At 39.6% G+C, this 18,558-nt stretch overlaps 2 protein-coding genes across 7 annotated transcripts in view; both read right to left on the bottom strand.

Annotated features, from left to right (window-relative positions):
• ahcyl1 (adenosylhomocysteinase-like 1) overlaps positions 1 to 7,933 on the bottom strand; it is a 36,091-nt gene extending 28,158 nt beyond the window's left edge. Inside the window, exon 1 of the mRNA XM_036579325.1 lies at positions 7,443 to 7,933. Within this exon, the coding sequence (XP_036435218.1) occupies positions 7,443 to 7,628 (186 nt within the window). The 5' untranslated portion in view covers positions 7,629 to 7,933. The remainder of the gene's footprint in view (positions 1 to 7,442) is intronic.
• Positions 7,934 to 9,075: 1,142 nt separating this feature from the next.
• nfyal (nuclear transcription factor Y, alpha, like) lies at positions 9,076 to 18,518 on the bottom strand. Of its 6 annotated transcripts, XM_036579320.1 has the most exons (10): positions 18,407 to 18,518; positions 17,396 to 17,492; positions 16,892 to 16,978; positions 15,848 to 15,994; positions 15,464 to 15,595; positions 14,381 to 14,483; positions 12,725 to 12,879; positions 12,052 to 12,225; positions 11,525 to 11,629; positions 9,076 to 10,093 (listed from the first exon to the last, which is right to left on the bottom strand). In XM_036579320.1, the coding sequence occupies exons 2-10, from the start codon at positions 17,468 to 17,470 to the stop codon at positions 10,031 to 10,033; spliced, it is 1,041 nt and encodes a 346-aa protein (XP_036435213.1). In that variant the 5' UTR covers positions 17,471 to 17,492; positions 18,407 to 18,518; the 3' UTR covers positions 9,076 to 10,030. The 6 variants fall into 6 exon arrangements, with proteins under 6 accessions (XP_036435213.1, XP_036435217.1, XP_036435211.1 ...); XM_036579324.1 differs by lacking the exon at positions 16,892 to 16,978; XM_036579318.1 differs by lacking the exon at positions 9,076 to 10,093 and having other exon boundaries at positions 11,420 to 11,629.
• Between the last annotated feature and the right edge of the window lie 40 nt (positions 18,519 to 18,558).

Raw genomic sequence — 18,558 nt, 5'->3', positions numbered from 1 at the left:
ACTGAAATAGAAAAACAGTGTAGCACATTTCGACTGGTTTGATGTGAAATAGTTCACTGAAGTTGTAGACAAACTTTTTCACAATTCAGATTTCTTTACAATGTTGGTGACAGGAACCAGGGGTCACAAGCAAAAATGTAGCCATTTTATCTGCCATCTAAAACAACCAGTTAACCAACACGTCTTCTGAGTTTTACATGTAATGTTGATGATGGGAAGATTGTAGCAAATCCATAAAAAAGATTTCTTCTTTTTTCTGGATGTACCACTGAGCTTTCAGAGGCATTAAACACTTTAGACGTCTGCTTTCTATCACTGTTAACAAATCTGATTTGGTACGTCTCTCTAGAATAGAGCATTTCATACCAGACTACTTCAAATGACTTAGTTTATTTAATTACACAAAAATGTATAACAACAACCAGTGGAATTCCTCTTTAACTGGCCAACTGTTCTGATCTAAATTCAAAACAGCACTATTCACATTTTTCAAAGAATGGACTGGAGTTGACTCTGTTCTTCTGGAGTCAAATACTTATGGTGCCTTACAACAAGATTAATATGTATATGCATTTGTTTCTAAGTGGTTTATCTTATGTGGATTAAAATGCATCTAAATGAACACTGATGGGAACTTAATCACCACGTTTTCTGTAATTCAAAATACTTGAGTACTGAGCCAAGCTGACAACAATAATGCACCACTGTATCAATAAATAAATAAAGATTAAGATGAAGATAAACATAAAATAAATAAATAAAAATGACTTACATGCCTACATTTGGGGCTCTTAGGTGTCTTTAGGCTTTTATGCGAGTGTGTTTTCACAAAACGTTTCACTTTCACACTGACTGCCAGGACCACCATGTTTTATGCTCTTTTGTTTGCCTAAAATATCTTCTTAACAGGAACCTATAATTACTGCAATGCAACATGATGGTGAATGGGACACTAATCACTAATTAAGTACTGAAGTGAGCATGTACACGTCCGCCTGCTTTTTCTACACTGCTAAATGATCGGGTTAGTAAAATAAAAACGCATTTGAATTTAGACATACACAGTAAAATGCACTTCACATTTTTTATGCTGACTAAGAACCATAAAACACATTTTATACAGTGGCTCCAAAAAGCACAGAACTCTGCAAAAGTCAGAGACCACCACTCATTTATTTCATTTCCAGTCAAAATGTTCATTAAAGCAGCACTATGTAATACTTCTTCTTAAAACTGAAAAAAGTAGCATTACTGAGAATGGAGAAAAAAGTGTGTCTGCAAGTCTCACTGTAAAGCATGAAATATTCGTTTAAAAGTCAGCGGTACCAGGTCGGGTTTGGCGGGAGTTTTTTGGACTCAGAAAGAAGATCTGACTCAATGTTTAGACTCAATGTCTAGTGCACGATCAACATTATACTGATGAATATATGATGACAATAGATCATTCGTTTATATCCGCAGAAGACACAAGTCCTTCACCAAGTTTGGTTGAGTTCTCTTCGAATATTCTTTCACAAAAAAGTCAGATTCATCCACTTGTGGAGGTCTAAAGCAAATCGACGTTACAATATGTTCTTCCGCATGTTGCATGCAATTACATATTTCCACCAGAGAGGTCTCCAAATCCCCAAGTCCTACATAGTGTTGCTCTAGGTATAGGTTATTCATTTTTTAGCATCAGAAATGAAGCAGAAACAGATAATTACACAAACACCTCATCATCTAAATAGAATGTCACACTGTGTTCACTTTGCCATTATTAGAGGCCCATTCTGTTTGGGAGACTTGCTTTCGGTTTTTTTAAGAATTCTGCAGAGATTTTTTCCCACACCTTCAAAGTCCAGTCTTAGAAGCTGGTCTATTTTCTCCTCTCTCTCAAACATGAAAGCTTTAAGCACTGTTTATCTGATGGTGACAGGTTTGGTGGTCTACCAGGTCTTGCACAATTGTTAGGAGCCCCATTTTATGTATATCTTTTAATCATTTTTAAACTCCATTTTTTTTCATTTACTATCCTTTGACCCTTCCCTTCTTTGTGCAAGATTATCTAATCTCCTCATAAATATCTCCTGAAAAATGAATAACTTGTAGTTAATGGCTGTTTTTACTAGAAATAATTGAAGAGTGGTCTCTGACTTTTTGCACAGCACTGTATTTGGATACTTCAACTACTTAACTACTGGTAATCTTTAATGTTCTTGAAGGTACTTTAAAGCACAGTGGTGAAACTGTCAAAGTCTGAGAATTTTATTTTTTTACAAAAGTGTCAGTGAGCTTGTGTCCAATAATAGGATCATGAATTTGAACAGAAACTTGCAGAAATCAGCAAAAAAAACTGTTCAAAACGATTCTAATTTAAAAGAAACCAGCTGCTTTTTGAAAGAATTCTTTGGCAAAAAGAAAACTACAGTCTTAAAATGGTCTGTTTAAAATAAATGCCACATGGTTTGACATTTTGTTTCCCAATGCAATGAATTTAATACGTTTTTTAGTATGGCACACATATTAAATACTTTTTAGGGACCACTGTAAGCTTGACGGACAGCTTTAGGAAATCAAATCAAACATCTCTAAGCTGAGTAGGCCCATTTAGATAAGAAAACAAAGACACAATTTTGGTGTCAGAAAAAAATTTGAACTCAGGCCTACCAGAGAACAGAGAACAATGATGACAAGGAGAAGGCAAGGTCAGTGCTGAGCTCTCAGCAGGTAGTGCTGGACCCTGGCCTTCAGCCAGCTCTCAGCCTGAGAAGTTCAAGGGATAATTTTCCTGAGCGAATCAGCAGACATGTGTCATATTTCTCAGCTCAATGCAGCGTGCTGTCCTGGTGTTACCAAAACTGCCCCCCCACGCTGGAGTCTGAGCCATTTGAGCCGCAGTGATCCTGTGCATACAGAGAGAAATGTTCTCCCACATTCAGGTCATGAAAGAGAATAGGGCTCATGCTTGCAAAAGAAACAGTGCATGTTTTGTTTGGCTCAGTGATTTTCAGAAAAGCAATGGGGAAGATTTTCTCCCAAAGAAAATCTATGTTACATTTGATAGAGCTCTACATTGTTTGATAAAACTATTAAAAATGACTTCATTGGCCAAAAGATTTAACCCTAAACTGTAGGATTATTATACACTTATTTACTCAACTATGAATCTGAAGACTTGTTATTCTACTAACTACTATGAAACTAATATGTAACTACAGAGGGGGCTCTGTAGTTATGGGCTCTGCTCTTAAATATTTACATATGCTCATTTACATTTGTCGTCATTCTTAAAGGCACAGTAACAATAGTTTTGAGTTTTGGAAAATGATCACGTAAGACTGTTTTAGGAAAATAAAATCACATACATGTCATAATGTCAAAAATACACACACACACACACACACATTATATATATGTGTGTATATATATATATATATATATATAAATATATATATATATATGTATATATATGAAAGATATCAGATATGCCCTTTAAATAAAAACAAGGCCTTCCTTAAAGCAGCTGCTAAAACAGCCCATTTTGGATTCACTGCTTAATCAACATATATTTAGGAATGGAAATGGCCAGATTTTACTGGGGGAACTCCAAGATTTTTTTGTTCCTCACTCACCTTATTTCTTAAAGCCGAAAGAAAAAACACTCAAATTCTGCATAAGTTAATTGCCTTCTACTAAGGTTGCACTGGCTAACGTGCTAATTTATCACAGACCTCTGAAACTGAGCTCACTGATGATTTTCAACAAAAACAAGTGAATCAGCAAAAATACCACTTACATTAAGTAGACTAGATATTCAAATGAATGCCACTAAGTTTTGAGGAGATAAGAATGCAAACCACTTTTCTTACGGAATGTAGAGTTTCTTGGTTACTTTTACAGTCCAAACACACTGCATGCATTATTATGCACACTGGGTAGGCGGAGCCTGCTGCAGCACTGTAACTTTCCATTGGCTGAAGGAGCACGAACTTGCTGTGTGTTTTGGAACTCTGAGCTGAAACACTGTTCCGCTCCAACTGGCACTCCCGGATCGGGGCTTTCCGCGCATTCCGGTCCATTTTCACCCCTGCATATATCTATCTGCACTTTAGCCCCACCCATCCACACTGAAGTTATAAGGAGTGATTCAGACTTGAATGAGGCACAATATAGGAACTATCAGATGATGGCTTATTTACACATATCAACAGTCTTAAAGGCACAGTAACAAAAACAGCCTGTTTAATTCTAAGAGATAAAGAGAGTTTGGAAAATGCTCATGTTTTGGGAACATAAAATCACATGAACATCGTAAGTGGGTCTCAGGAAAAAAATTTCATGTAATAAAAATTTCAGTGCCCTTTAAATAATAATACTAAGTGCTTTGAATGTCTACAAAAACTACTCTAGCAATGTAATTATAAATTAATTCATTCAGTGGTGCAATAGCATGATATTTATATTATGCATGATACATTAACCAGAATAAAGGCATTATGCACATAAGGTTAAAGTGAGTCTTTGGCCCTGAAAAAATGCCTCTGCATATCCTAGAAAACTCTGAAATTCAAAATTATATATCCACAGTCAATGAACACTGAATATAATATTGTTGAGGTGCAGCAGGAATCTGCTGTTGGGACTGTTGTATAACCAACTGACAAGCGAGTGGGATGAGTAGTAGAGCTACTTCATCCACCCACACACACACACACACACACTTCTGTGGGACTCGTTGCATAAATTTACACACTGTGATCAGAATCAGCTGCAGTGTGCCATTTGTTTTACTGCATTATCTATCTATCTATCTATCTATCTATCTATCTATCTATCTATCTATCTATCTATCTATCCACCCATCCATCCATCCATCCATCTACAGTACTGTGCAACAGTCAGAGACCACCCTTCATTTATTTCATTTCCAGTCAAAGCACCCATTGGTGATTAATTACAGTGACAGAAAAAAAGCATAAAACATAGAAAATTACACAGAAGCCTCAACATTTAAATATAATATAAAAATACTCCGTATTTAGTTTGTCCACTTTGCTGGTATTGCAGCTTACATTCTTTTCAGGATACTTGCTTTCAGTTTTTTAAAGAAATCTGCAGGGATATTTTTCCACACCTCCAGAGTTGTCTTAGAAGCTGGTTGTATTTTCTGCTTCTCACAACTGAAGTAATCCCAAAAAATGGTGCAGCAGTTACATTCAGGCACCTCAGCCTCACCATTGTTATCACAGCTCTTTGCCCTTGCCTGATCTATGAACTTATTTTTCAAACTCTGTTCTTCAGATTTTCTCCTCTTTGGCCGTTTCTCGGCCAACTCTCCTTGAACCAACAAGTTCGGGACATAGCCCCTCTACTTCCCCCTGTCCTGTGCATGAGCAAGCATCCTCCCTGTTGCTGATTGGCTGGAATAGTGTTGTCTTTCTTGTCCTGAACCACTTTGTTGTTTTTTTTTTTTCATTTACAGAGCCAGGGCTGTGTACAAACTGGACTTTTTCCAGCATGCACACATAACCTAAAGCTAGTGGACCTGAATTTGACAAAAAGTGTATGGATTGAAATCGTATACTGTGCCTTTAAGTGCTGTTTATCTGATTGTGACGGTTTTGGTGGTCTACCAGGTCTTGCACAGCTGTTAGGAGTCCCATTATCTTTTAATCATTCTTAAACTCCGGTTTCTGAAAGTTTGTTTTTGTTTGTTTTTTATTTAGTTATTTATTTTCCTTTGACTTTCTCTTTCCTTATGCAAGTGGATCTTATCTCTAACCTCAGAACCATCTATCTATCTATCTATCTATCTATCTATCTATCTTTTAAAGAAAATCTGATATTCATGCTACTATACAAGAATTCAAAAAAGTTCTCATATTTCAGAACAATTTTTTTTCTGTGACATTCCAGTGAGCGCTTAAGCCTTTAACAGAGGCCAAATGAAGACATGCGTTGCCAAGGGCTGTGAAGGCGAGTCAGCATGAATGCTGGACTAGCCGTTTCCCCGTCAACATAGCCTTACAAGTGGAATTAACAACCACATATTATTCCCTGAAATCTTGTTAAAGCCTCTTTCTTAAAACGACTGTTTAAACTGTACTACTGTACTACTTAAGTCATTTTCCTGAAAGCGTTTTAAACTTATCTCTCACTAACTCTTTGGCCTGTATGGAAAACAAAAACGGTCACAAAAGTAGGACAGAGAAATGTGCATATTCCTAACACAGCTAGTACGGGGACACCAGGGTTGGGCTCTGCTCTTAACTGACCCAAGAAAATGAGCAGTTCTGTTCCTAGAATGTGGTTTGAAGCCTTTGGGCATCAAACTGGAAATACAGGACACAGATTTCAGTTCCATGAACCTCCATTAAAAAGTGTCTGTATGTTGCTAATCATAGCAAGAACCATCAAGCTACACACTTAAAAAAGAGGGTTCTTTAGTAAAGGCAATGGTTCTATTTGGAATCATGAGTTCTATACAGACGAATTTCAAGCTTAAATGGTTCTTTGCATGGTGAAATTCTTCTCCAGATTGATGGAAAATGTGTTGTATATGGTTCTATATAGGACCTTTTGAAAATGGTTCTATATAACACCAAAAAAGGCATTTCTACTGTTGTAAGCCACAATAGTAGAACACATTTGGTTCTATGTAGAACCATACACAGCACATTCTCCATCAATCTCAAGAACAATTTCACCATGCAAAGAAACATTAAGCATTAAATTGTTCTATATAAATAGAACCATTGCCTTTACTATAGAGCCCTCAAAGAGCAATCTTTTGTGTAGGCAAAATGCCATCAAATAATAAAATGTTGATTCCCACACTCCAGTATTTTAAAACTTTGGGGTTATTAAAAATATAATTATATGGAAACTCATTCATTGCTAAATAACATAACTCATGTGGTCTTGCATGTTCTATATGCAAAACAAGAAACTCTTTTGTTTTACCATGTGGCCATTCACTAATGACGACCAGTCCTAACCTAGGACGCCTCCTTCTTAATGTTCACCTGCTCCTGACCTCTTTGAAAGCTGGATCAGGTTTGTTAGATTAGGGAACTAAACTCTGCACGAGCAGACTGACATTTTTTCACATACCGAGCTCTCTGCATAGGACCCCCTGGTGCTTTGCAAAGTGGAACACTTCATATCCATCACAGGCTACAAACTTAATCACAGGCTGCAGTGAGATGAAAAGTGAACCAGTGAAGCAGCCAATCAGCAGCGTTCACTCCAGGGCAGCGATACACGAATGTAGCACTCCAGCTAAACCTGCCAGTGACCGAACTCGCCTGGATTACCGTGGATGTTCCCGTGTAGTACCGGCGAGAGTCAGCAGCCTGCCTGTCCCGCAGTCTGACAGCAGCCATATTCCGTGTATTGAATTATCACACCACACCGTATTCATCCCATAACAGGCGGCTGGTAGCCAAAGCAGCTCTTACCTTCTTGACGGACTTGTGAGCGGGAACCGCAGTGAATGCGGCGGACAGTTCGCCCACGTTCATGTTCACGTCGCTGTTCTTGGACACGGTCATCGCCGAGTACTTCTCAGCCACATTCTCGCTCTCCTTGAATTCTTTACTCGCCTGTTTCACCTCCAACTTCGCGTCAACGGTAGATTCTGTCATGGTGAGCTGATGATTCTCGCCAAAATGAGTCGACTGCTTCGACTAGGACAGCTCGGTTCGCTACTGTAACCTTTCGTCTTGTCCTCTAGCTCCGTGCTGTACCACTTCCAGAGGAAACGAGCGAGCGAGGACTCAAATTACACGACACGACGCTACAGAAAGACACGGGCGAGGCTTGAATATCAGCAATAACGCGATGTCGGCGCGCGCTGCTGAGTGTTTTTACTTGTAAAGCGGAGCTGATCACAAATTATTACATTTGGCTGTCCGGCTCCAGGCAGGCAGCATCAGCGGTGGGTGGAGCTTACACACAAGCACCTGCAAGCAGACAGCGCGCGAGCGGGGGGGGCGGGGTGAGATGAGTCACGTGACATCAAGCCGGTGCATATTAAACAGCAAAGCGAGCTTCTCGTAGTGACGAGAAGTTCGATTCAGTTTGCCGGACTGATTCTTACGAAGCTCGTGCTTAAATGAATCGAACGTCTGATTCAGCGATTCACTGATTCCCGAGTCAATTTTATTCTCATCTCCTGCATTCAGCGAGTGAGTACACCACTAAGCCTACTTCTACTGACTAATGGAGTCCACACCACGTGACCTAAGTACGTGGACACCCAAACATCATATCCACATAGGTTTGTTGACCATCCAGTTAGAAAACCATGTGCATTAATATGGACCCACTGAGTCCCCTTGCTTCTATAATCACATTTCTGGGAAGGCTTGCCAGTAGGTTTAGGAACATTGCTTTAATGTTGCAGTTGACTGGGGCAGCTCTAGCAGAGTAGAAATTTCACAAACTGACTTGTTGGAGAAGTGACATGGTATGATGAGTCACTGAGCACCTCAGAACATCCCATTCTACTTCCTGTTTTTTTTTATGGAGAAAAAGAGAAAATTAAAGCAAATTCAAAAAGGTTACTTAAGTGGTATATTTATGCACTTTTTGTGATTTTATCCAAATGGTTCAAGGATGTAAACATCACAGATACTGGAAAAAGCTAATCCAATTGGAACCAAGACGTTCGGCTGCATCAGTTTATGGAAAAGAACCAGTTCAAAGAACGCTGTTTACAAGTCGAACGTTGCTAATATCTCAGCCATTACTTGTAGGAGAAATGTTAAATTTTAACAGTTTATCATAATGACAGCTTATGTAAAAAATATCATTATTCCTGTAGATCTTTTTAAGTTTAACCAAAGCGAGAGGTAAGTTTACGTTCACAAACTACACTTGGTCACAAGAAAAGCAAGAATGCAGTGGATGTACAATGACTAGAAACTAATATGAATAAATTGGGCACTGAAATCTTTGATTTCATTCCATGAAACTAAGAGGATTAAAGGACAGAACTCAACTTGATCACATTAAGATCATTTACAGCCTCCAACAGTACAAGTGCTTGCACAGATTAGACAGGAAAAAAAAATTCACGCTCACACGAAATGTGGAAGTTTGCCATTGACCGGACACAATTTAATCAAAATACATCATGTTCAAAGACTGCAACGTCTAACATAATTCATCAAAAAAAAGTATCTACATTTGCCTGCCATGAGGATAGGCAGAATAAGGGAAGAGGAAGTAATGGCTATTTCAAATGAAACAGGAAGACATGTAGTGCGGAAAGACCATCAACAACGGGCACAATGGTAAGAATTGCAAAAAGACTTTCCTCTAATTACAAATCCTAGTAAGATTATCAAAATTTGAATGTAAAAAGTATTCGTGTTACAAACAATAATGTAACAAGGCTGAGCCCCAGAGGCACAAATCCCCTGGTGGACAGGATACATTGCAAAATTCTTTGCTTTGGCCCACCCCTCATCCCCCGTTGTCCCAATGAAAAAGAGAAGAACTACACAGAGCACTGACACTATCTTGAGCAAAAGATACAAGATAAATGCAAGTTTGCACTAACTAGGTCACATGACTCACTATCCTGACTTTTTTTTAAACCAAAGCTTTTTTTTATATGCAAAAGCGCCACATGACAAAAATCAGAAGAAATTATAAAACTGAGTTACTTTAAAATCTTTATACACTAACTACCTAGCCAGCCTTCAATGTACATTTGTTCTATGGTCTGTTCTGAGGAACAGATCACAGTATCCAAGGCCATTTGTTAGCCTTATACCTTCCGAGCACAACGATCCAAATTCACTAACCTCTACAGGTAATGTAAATGTTTCTCCTTTATGCTTGTCACTATTGGTAATGGCTGAAACTGGAAAAAAAAGCCAGACCCTTGCTTACAGTGGAAAAGGAGAGAGGGGCGAGACACAGTATTGCCTTTTGGGCTAGAGTTGTGTTAAGGGCTGAGTTTACGATATGCACTGTCTTATTTTTGGGGTGCTGGTTGTATAGGGCTTCCGAGTCGAGGGGGTTCTCGAACCTGCTGCTACGATACGCGTATCATCTGGGACACTGTCTCCTCTCCTGCCTGATTCTGCTCTTGCTGCTCCTACAGAGAAGGAGGGAGGAGGGATGAGTAAGTGGGTGGATCAATGATTACACACATAACCCAACACAAATACTCAGCATTTAAAGGAGTCATGACTCTCTTTACTAGTTAACACAGACCAAGATATGTGGAGACACTAATCTGTGCAGGGGTCAGAGAGAGAAAGCACACCCTAAGCAAGAAACAAAAATAATTATGTTAATTATTTAACTATATTAACATCACGATTTAGCCTACATTTGCGTATTAGTCACTTTTTAGAAACCTTTTCAGGGAAATGACTGCACTGCTATGCATGAATCACTGAACATACCTGTAGTTGGGCTGATAAAGATGGTGTTTTTTAAGTTTATCAAGATAAAATGCATGAATATGCAAGATGACAAAGACATGCAGATGAAATGCAGCAAAGATACATTCCCAGATGTCTCAGCTTATTCTGAAGTGTTTTTGCACATAAACTCTTAGGAGGGGTTGTTGAACATTTGACTAGTCTGCATCATTTATTCATGAAAGATAAAAATCACAACATATGACAACCATGCATCAGTGTCAGAATTGCAAAAGCAAGTAAACAAAGGCAGAGAACAAATACAAAACAAAAGTGCAACACAGAAGCATGCAGCATGTGTAGGGTAAATCATATAAAGACTGGGGGCAAGACTGCAAGCAACATTCTCTGTGCTGCCAAATTCTCTCTACATTAAACTTGACTGTTTGCTTAAAAATGTAACATGATTCCTACAGCTTGAATGCAAAACATCTTAATGCTTAGTAAGCTTTCACCCCCCCCCCATACATATTCTCAAGACAGTGAAACGGAACAGTACATTTTTGTTCAAAAGCAATATGGACTTCTTACTCACAGGAGTTCTGTTTTTTTTTAAATAAACAAACATACATTATTATGTAACTGTACATGGTATATAAAAGCACATAGCTCTTCTGATATTTGGATAGAGCTAACCACATAGCCTTGGCTACAGCGGCGCTCACTAGAATCCTGTGGCAGAGGAGCAACAATGTGTGTTGTGGTATGTAAGAAAAGCATTGCAGCCTTTAGCTCATCATCTTTGGTTCGCAGTCAAACTGTCCAAGTGTTAAAATGCTGACAAAGCACAAACTCACAGCATGTTAGAAAAAACAACATAAATCACCCGTGAAAAGGGCTTAGAAAAAGCAATGATTCAGCTAAGCAAGAGGGCAGGTGATGGGCACAGCGTTGCCAATGAGAGCTCAAGCAAGGGAAGATGTAGCCAATGAGAGCAGAAAACTGCAGCTAAGCGAGAGGCGTGGCGGGCTCAGGTAGCCAATGGAAGCAGTGAGCTAAGCAAGGGGTGGGGTGTGCTCAGGCAGCCAGTGAGAGCCAATGATTGTGGCGGCCCTTTGTAAGTCCTCCTGTTTGACTCCACCCTGCACCAGGAGCCTCACCTGCCCAGGCAGACCATCCTCTTTATCCTTTGGCGAAAAGAAGCGGCCACCGTCACCCCGCTTCCTCTGCATGGCGTGTCTGTGCCGTGACTCATGCAGGTATTTCTGAGAAAACAAAAGTGCAGTCAGGACATAGAAAGGAGAAAAAAATCTGATCAGAAACACAAACCTGAATTATGAATGCATGGGGTGCTTCCATTTTTGATTTAGAACATTACACTGTTTTGGTCCAAACGCGTAACGTATTACAAGGAAAATAAGTTAGAAAATTAGACACTGAAAAATGTTTGTTGTCGTATCGAGTAAGGAAAATAGGTGGTTAGGACAATTTTCTGGCAGTCCAAAATGTCCTTGTCCCACTTTGAGCAGCCCTGGCATAGATAAATTAGGCTTATGCCTTTGAGAACTCTACTTTTTACACTCTCTGCCCTGAGAAGTGTCATGGTTAAAACATAGCACCCTCTAACATATGGAACTGGTTATTATACCAGTCTGCCACACTGGTGCACCTGCCAGCCGTCCCTTACCCGCCTCTCTTTGGGGATCTTGCCCTCAGCCTCGAGCTTGGCACGGGCTTGCCGTCTCTTAAGGATGCGGTGGTACTGTTTGGCATTGACGTAGAGCGGCTCTTCCTCCAGCATCTCAGCCCCTGGCAGAGGGATGCGCTGGATGGTGGGTACTGTGCCTCCTCCAGGGACCATCTGAAACACGAGCACAAATGCACCAGAACCACATTAATTCAATCCACTACCAGCTAATATGATTTACATGGAATTTTGGCAAGGTCACTGGGAGAAAGGACACCCACGGAGCAGCTGTGTGCATAATTTGTAATGAGAGGCCTGGCATACTTTGCTGTCATTTAAATTTTATACCATTAGCTCAGTAGCATGATGGCTGTGGTGGCAGTGATGGCTGTCCATTTTCCACACTAATACCAAGCAAATTCCTCAGACTCATCACAGATTTCCCAAAACCAGGAACTACTTATTTAGGCCTCAAAACTACATAAATTAAGGAATTAAACACTAACCTTAATTCCAGTGGCATTAGTTCAGATTATTACAGAAGAGTGCATTTTTGGGTCTCACGTACAACACAATTCAAAGAGGAGGTCAGTACAGTACAGCACACCACCCCCACCTGCAGTTCTGATAAAGAGGTGTACTCAAGCTTATGTAACTCATTCTGAGCTCTTACCATGACCATCCCTCCAGCATTGACCACGTTGCCGGACACTGGCAGGGTGACTGTGACTGTGCCTTGGCCGCTGTTGGTAGTAGAGGTGTTGGCGCCCCCTGCTGCCTGTACAATCTGGGTGCCAGTCAGAGTGCCTGCTGGGATGGTTATCATGCCTATGAAGGGAAATTTCAGCTTTAATAAACACTGGGAATCACCTATTTAACATTAGGATGCTCTTAAGAAGCTGGATTCTACAAAGCTACAGTTGTACGATTTAAAAAAAAAAAAACCTTCATGGTTAAATGGTTAACTAAAAATTTAACATGTATTGCTCTGTCATTAGCTTATTAGTGGTTTAGTCGCAGTTTAACCAGATGTAATCTGACGTTACATCGTGACCATCCCAACTAGAACATAATGTTGCATAATAATGACATTTCACTCTATAACAAGTGTTTGATTTCATATTAAAATTAAATTGTAACAACTATTGTAACTATATTACATTTATATTATTGTATAATACAATTATTGGCTGTCGTACACCATATTCTATTATCATTTCTATACAAGTAAACACTGCAAAACAATTTTCATACTGTACTTTTAAATACATACAAGTTTTATAACCTACATAAAACTGAAAGCCATTCATTTGTGTTTAGTTAAACAAAACTGACATCAGCTAAAAATGTCCCTGAAGCACACAAACCATAATGGTGGGAGATATATAGATTTTAGTATGGAATGCTAAAATATCTGAGCTGAAGACATATTTCATTTATAACTGTCTTGTCTTAAACCACAGTAAAATCATGTCTATAGCAGGTTTAAGATAAAACTGAGTTAAACCTCATACAGTGACATCTAGTGGCAGATCTGTTTTTTTCTTAAATGACACAGCAAGTGTGTTTAAACACTAGAACCACAGCTCCCAATGACACAGATTAAAACCCCGCACAACTCATTCAGGTTTAAACTTGGGTTAAACTTGAAATCACAGTTAAGCTAATAGCCACGTAATGTCTGATGAGGCTTTTACTTTCAGGGTTCATGTCTTGTCAGTAATAAAAGTTAAAAACTTCTTAAACTTCATGCATTTTGATAAGCCAGACAAGCTAGCATTTGTGAAAGTAGACAATTAGAACAGTGCCACAAGTTTGCTCACAATACTGACTCAATATCTGCAACTATTTACAAAGATCTGTTAAAAGTAACTGAAATAAATTCAAAAAGCATTCATATAGCTCCAATTTTAAGAACATCTGGCATGCCAGTACAACCATATGTATGAAGGGTGTGTACACACATACAAAATGATGTTCAGCAACTATATGTAAAAATCGACATTTATGAAAAAACCTGACATAAGAAGGTGTGTACTCCTCAACATACTTTGGATAATGGCTAATAATGGGTTCATTTTTTTCCAAACTCATATGAGTGGACACAAGCACATACACTTTGTCCCAAATCTATGATGAATTCACTATAATGCTCTGATTTATGATGAGAAATGTGTGTCTGTGGCTTTATGATAAACGACTACAGGCAAATCCAAAAATGTGTATATATATATATATATATATATGTCTGTACACACTTTCATACACGTGACCTCAGAAAAAGCGAGGCAGAGGGAGGCAGAGGTGTGGTCTGTAGGTCAGTACTTACCCTGCTGCAGCACAGTGCCATCTGCATTCACAGGCTGGTACACAATGGTCTGCCCTTCAGCAGTCTGAGCAACTTGCTGCCCCTGTACTGCGATCTGTTGGCCCTATCACAGGTACACACACAAAAACATTTTTAACATACAGACAAAGATCTAGAAAATAGAAATGGACTCTGTACCCATAATGTTTATAATCATATCGGAATCAAGTGTAATATCCTGTTTACATGTGAAATGCAATTCATTTTACAGCACAGAATTGAAGCAAAAAGTTTTGTGAGGTGTAATGTGTTCATTACTGGTTGCTGACAGCACTTTTGACTGCTCAGTACGGGGTGGTTTTGATGATAAGCCACAGTATAACAAAATTAATTTTAATAATTTACACTTGGTCTTTTTAAACATTTCTGGTTTAAGTAAACAACCTACAGAAAATCACGCACCAGGACACCCATCTCAATAACTATAATCTGAACAGTAAACATAAGCGGTGCTTAGAGGTGAGCAATATGATGATACTTTGTTATCGTTACAAATTTCGTTTTTGTGATAAACAATGCTTTTGTGAGCATATTGTGGATGTCGTACACTAACCGACTGCATGTTTCGTGAAAAAGAGAGCATAATTACAACTGTTCAATTAGATTTAGTGCAGTACAGTATGTGAAATGTTGAGGGGAAAAAAAAAAAATCATTGCATCCAAAGTTTTTGATGGCTGTTTTTAAAATGTGGCACTACTAGTGTATTGCGTGTCAAAGTACTGTGATATGTATAGTGTATAATTTCACATTTATTTAAAATACAGTTGATCGAGCAGTTAAATAATAAGTATAATAATCCCTCCGGTGGAAATACTTTATGATGTATAAGTGCTTTTTCAAATTTCTAGTACATTTTAAGAATACCCTGATTATACCAAAAAACTATTGTGAACAATGATATCGCAATTGGAAATATACCTACCTCCCTATACATATTCCAGATGTAGAGTCTAGATCTTAGTACTAATTAATTTACCAATATTACAATATTCAAACACAAATTTAAATTGCAAACAGTACAGCAGAGAGTAAGAGTGGCCGACCTGGTTCTGTCCTGCAGTGATCGCAGTTTGGGGCTGTTGGATGATAATCTGCTGGGCCTGGCCCTGCTGTCCCTGCAACTGCAGGGTCTGCCCCCCCTGCAGCTGGATCTGCCCCGGCTGCACTAACTGGATCTGAGGCCAGATAAGAATAAGACATATTAATGCATATGTAATGAATATATGATAAGAAGAGAGATGCCATATATAATCCAATAGACCAGAAACATTTTTGTATTGTCTTTAATTGTAACTCAGATACTTATAATACTTTTGTTCTGCTCTAACATTTCATCTACAGTCCTTAATTATCACTTCATGAACACATGTAACTCAAGGTAAAACAATTACAATAAAAGTCTAGAGGAAAACCGTATGCGTTCTCACCTGCTGCAGGCCTTGAGCTCCAGAGACAGGCACCTGCATTATAGTCTGGCCCTGGCTTCCAGACATGGCCTGCACCATAATGGGCTGCCCAGAGGAGGTGATCAGCTGACCTCCACTCACCTGCACCATCAGAGGTTGACCTTGGACCTACACACAAGGGAAGGAGCCCATGCACAGTTAGTTCGGTGCCTCATCAAGAATGATATCAACAGGTAAACTTTGCATGCAGCTTCAGGCTTTTGACAAGCAACCAAAAACATAATGTGCATCTCTGTTGGCTTATCAGACCAGTCCAGAGGACACTCTGAATCATGTTAGACAACAAGAAAAAAAAAAAGCTTAATTTCAGAAAAAGTCAAAAACTGAATGTTTACTGACTACTTAAAGAAGTAGAAAAAAAGCCATCTGGAGTGGACTGGGCTGATAATGATGACTGAATGAAGGGTCGTGCTGTTCACATGTTTGAGACAAACATGGTCAAACATTAGAAGAACATGCTGAACGTAATGCATTAAAAGTCTGTAAAATGCAACTTTGCAGTTCAATCAGGTGCATACAATTTATTCTTGTGGTCTTTCTTTCTCTCTCTGTGTGCGTGTGTATATATATAAATATACAGACAAAACATTAGCCTGTGAACTGCTCGAACAGCTCATGTTGCACACGAAGCAGCATGCAAACGTACTGCAAACATAAAAAAAAGCTTAAGAAAGGCAAGAACAGGCACCCAAAGACTGCCTCTGTAGACCTTCTTAAGACACACAGGATAAAGGATATGAATATTTCAGAGACAAAACCATAGTAGAATGGCCAAAAGAAACAGTCAAGGTGTAAAATGTCTGACTCAGTCAACAGATCAGGGATGAGTTTCCAAAAAGTCTCTTATGTAATATAGCATAAGACCACTTATGTAGCTTAAGTCACCTTCAGAAACTCCACCCTGGCCCATTAAGAACTGAAGCACTGCATGCTGGTCAGCTCACGGTATCACAGACACAAGCTGCATGCGACAGGTTAAGACTTAAAGCTCAGAGTTCTCACAACTACCTGGAGGGTCTGCACTTGCTGACCCGTCGCCGTAGCGACAGGTGCTTCGGTCTGCAGCTGTACAGCTGTTACTGTGCCCTGTGCCTGTGAATAAGCCCATATAACTGGATCACACCTAATTCGTCGTCGCTTGATGCAGGTTTCTAGGCTGTTATGTACTGCCACTCCCTAGTGGAATGTTTGCATCTGAATTGTACCATTAGATCCTCATTTAAAAAACAAAAATGTGACTGTAAAAAACTTTGTGGGTAAATACTCTACTGATAAGGTGTGCTACTGGATAATGGTCTCACGCAAAAATCACAAACAACTGTAATCCAAATTTGTTCATTTGCACTTGAATAACGCACTCAAGAACATAATCAGACTTTGTGTATAATGCATAATTTCTGTCCTATCAGGTTCACGATCTCACACAAAGACTGCAAGGATAAGTGTGGAAACTTTTTTTTTTATTGTCCCCTTCTCCTCTCCCTCTCCTCCCCCCCACCATGGGCTTACCTGTTGTTGGACTTGCCCATTCGATGGCTGAACGACTATCTGCTCCCCACTGCTTGTGGAGTTGTACTGCTCCATTTTCGTCCCAAATCTCCCTAGTCTGGGGAGGAAGCATTCAGTTTTTCAGCACATGCCCAATACTAATAACAATACATGCTATATAACAAAGAACGCAAATACAGCTTCAGACATCTAGCTATAGTAGGGGCTGATCTGCAGTTATCTGTGTAGTTAAATCTGCGTGTAAGTGAGTTCAACAGATATTATCACATTTTACAGAACAAGAGTCTCTGCTTATGGGTAAGAACAGACGACTGAGTGCAGGAGGAGTAATATTATTTTGAGAAATGCTTTTTTTATTAAGAGACTGACGGATAGTTACCTCGCCAGAGAGAAAACAGAGCAGGCTAGTAGCAATGCTAGCTATAGGATACATCTAGTAAAATTGGCGGCAGTTTAACATTTTAAATCCCATGTTTGTACAACAATGGCTAGTAGTAGGTTAGCTTGCTAAGCTACTGTATACAACAAATGGTAAAATGACAGAGAGGACGATAAAGTGTACTTGAAGGGTAACGTAAGCTAACTGTAGTCATCAGGTAACCTTAACGTTAGCCAGCTAACCAAATGCTTGCTGCTTTTATCAGTTAACGTTACTCCTTAAGCAGCGCTGAGCTACGTTTGTAGGTTACCCTCTAGCTTAGGTATGAGTTTTTTTCCTGAACTACTGAATTACTAGGCAGTTAGCTTGCTAGCTAGCGGCTGAAACCAGACTGCTCAGGCTAGCCAGCCAGCTAAGCTGCCTCCTTTGTTTGTTGGCTGGTGAACTACAGAGCTAACTGCAGCTCAGCGACGTCCATTTTAGCCCTGTTTGTTTCGCCGACACGCCGTTTGTCCGGTTCTCGCATTACCGATTTGATTTCTGTATTTTGCAGAATTAGTAATTTGGTTGGTCAATGACAAACCAATCCGTGCTGTCAGCTACCATTCCCCAGGAGCCTCGCACTCTTTTACCGTTTCTCGGTTGTCCGGTGTCCCTCTGATTGGCTCCAGTACAGCGCGCAGAAACCCAATCACCACCGCGCGCTCACAAAATGGCGCAAATGAGGCGCGCGGGGGGCAGGAGCTTCAAGGGAACGCGCTCAGGCACGTGGGGGCGCGCCCGA

This window comes from Colossoma macropomum, unplaced genomic scaffold (assembly GCF_904425465.1).
Source record: "Colossoma macropomum unplaced genomic scaffold, Colossoma_macropomum, whole genome shotgun sequence".
Lineage (NCBI taxonomy): Eukaryota > Metazoa > Chordata > Actinopteri > Characiformes > Serrasalmidae > Colossoma > Colossoma macropomum.
Note: the sequence above shows the minus strand (reverse complement) of the source record. Positions and strands in the feature narration are given on the sequence as shown.

Excerpts from the sequence above, each read along its gene's own strand:
- nfyal (XM_036579318.1), bottom strand. The coding sequence starts at position 17,470 with ATGGAGCAGTACAACTCCACAAGCAGTGGGGAGCAGATAGTCGTTCAG. Across the intron at positions 15,596-15,847 it reads GAGCTCAAGGCCTGCAGCAG|ATCCAGTTAGTGCAGCCGGG; the intron begins GTGAGAACGCAT and ends ATCTGGCCTCAG. Across the intron at positions 12,880-14,380 it reads TGGCACTGTGCTGCAGCAGG|GCATGATAACCATCCCAGCA; the intron begins GTAAGTACTGAC and ends TTCCCTTCATAG.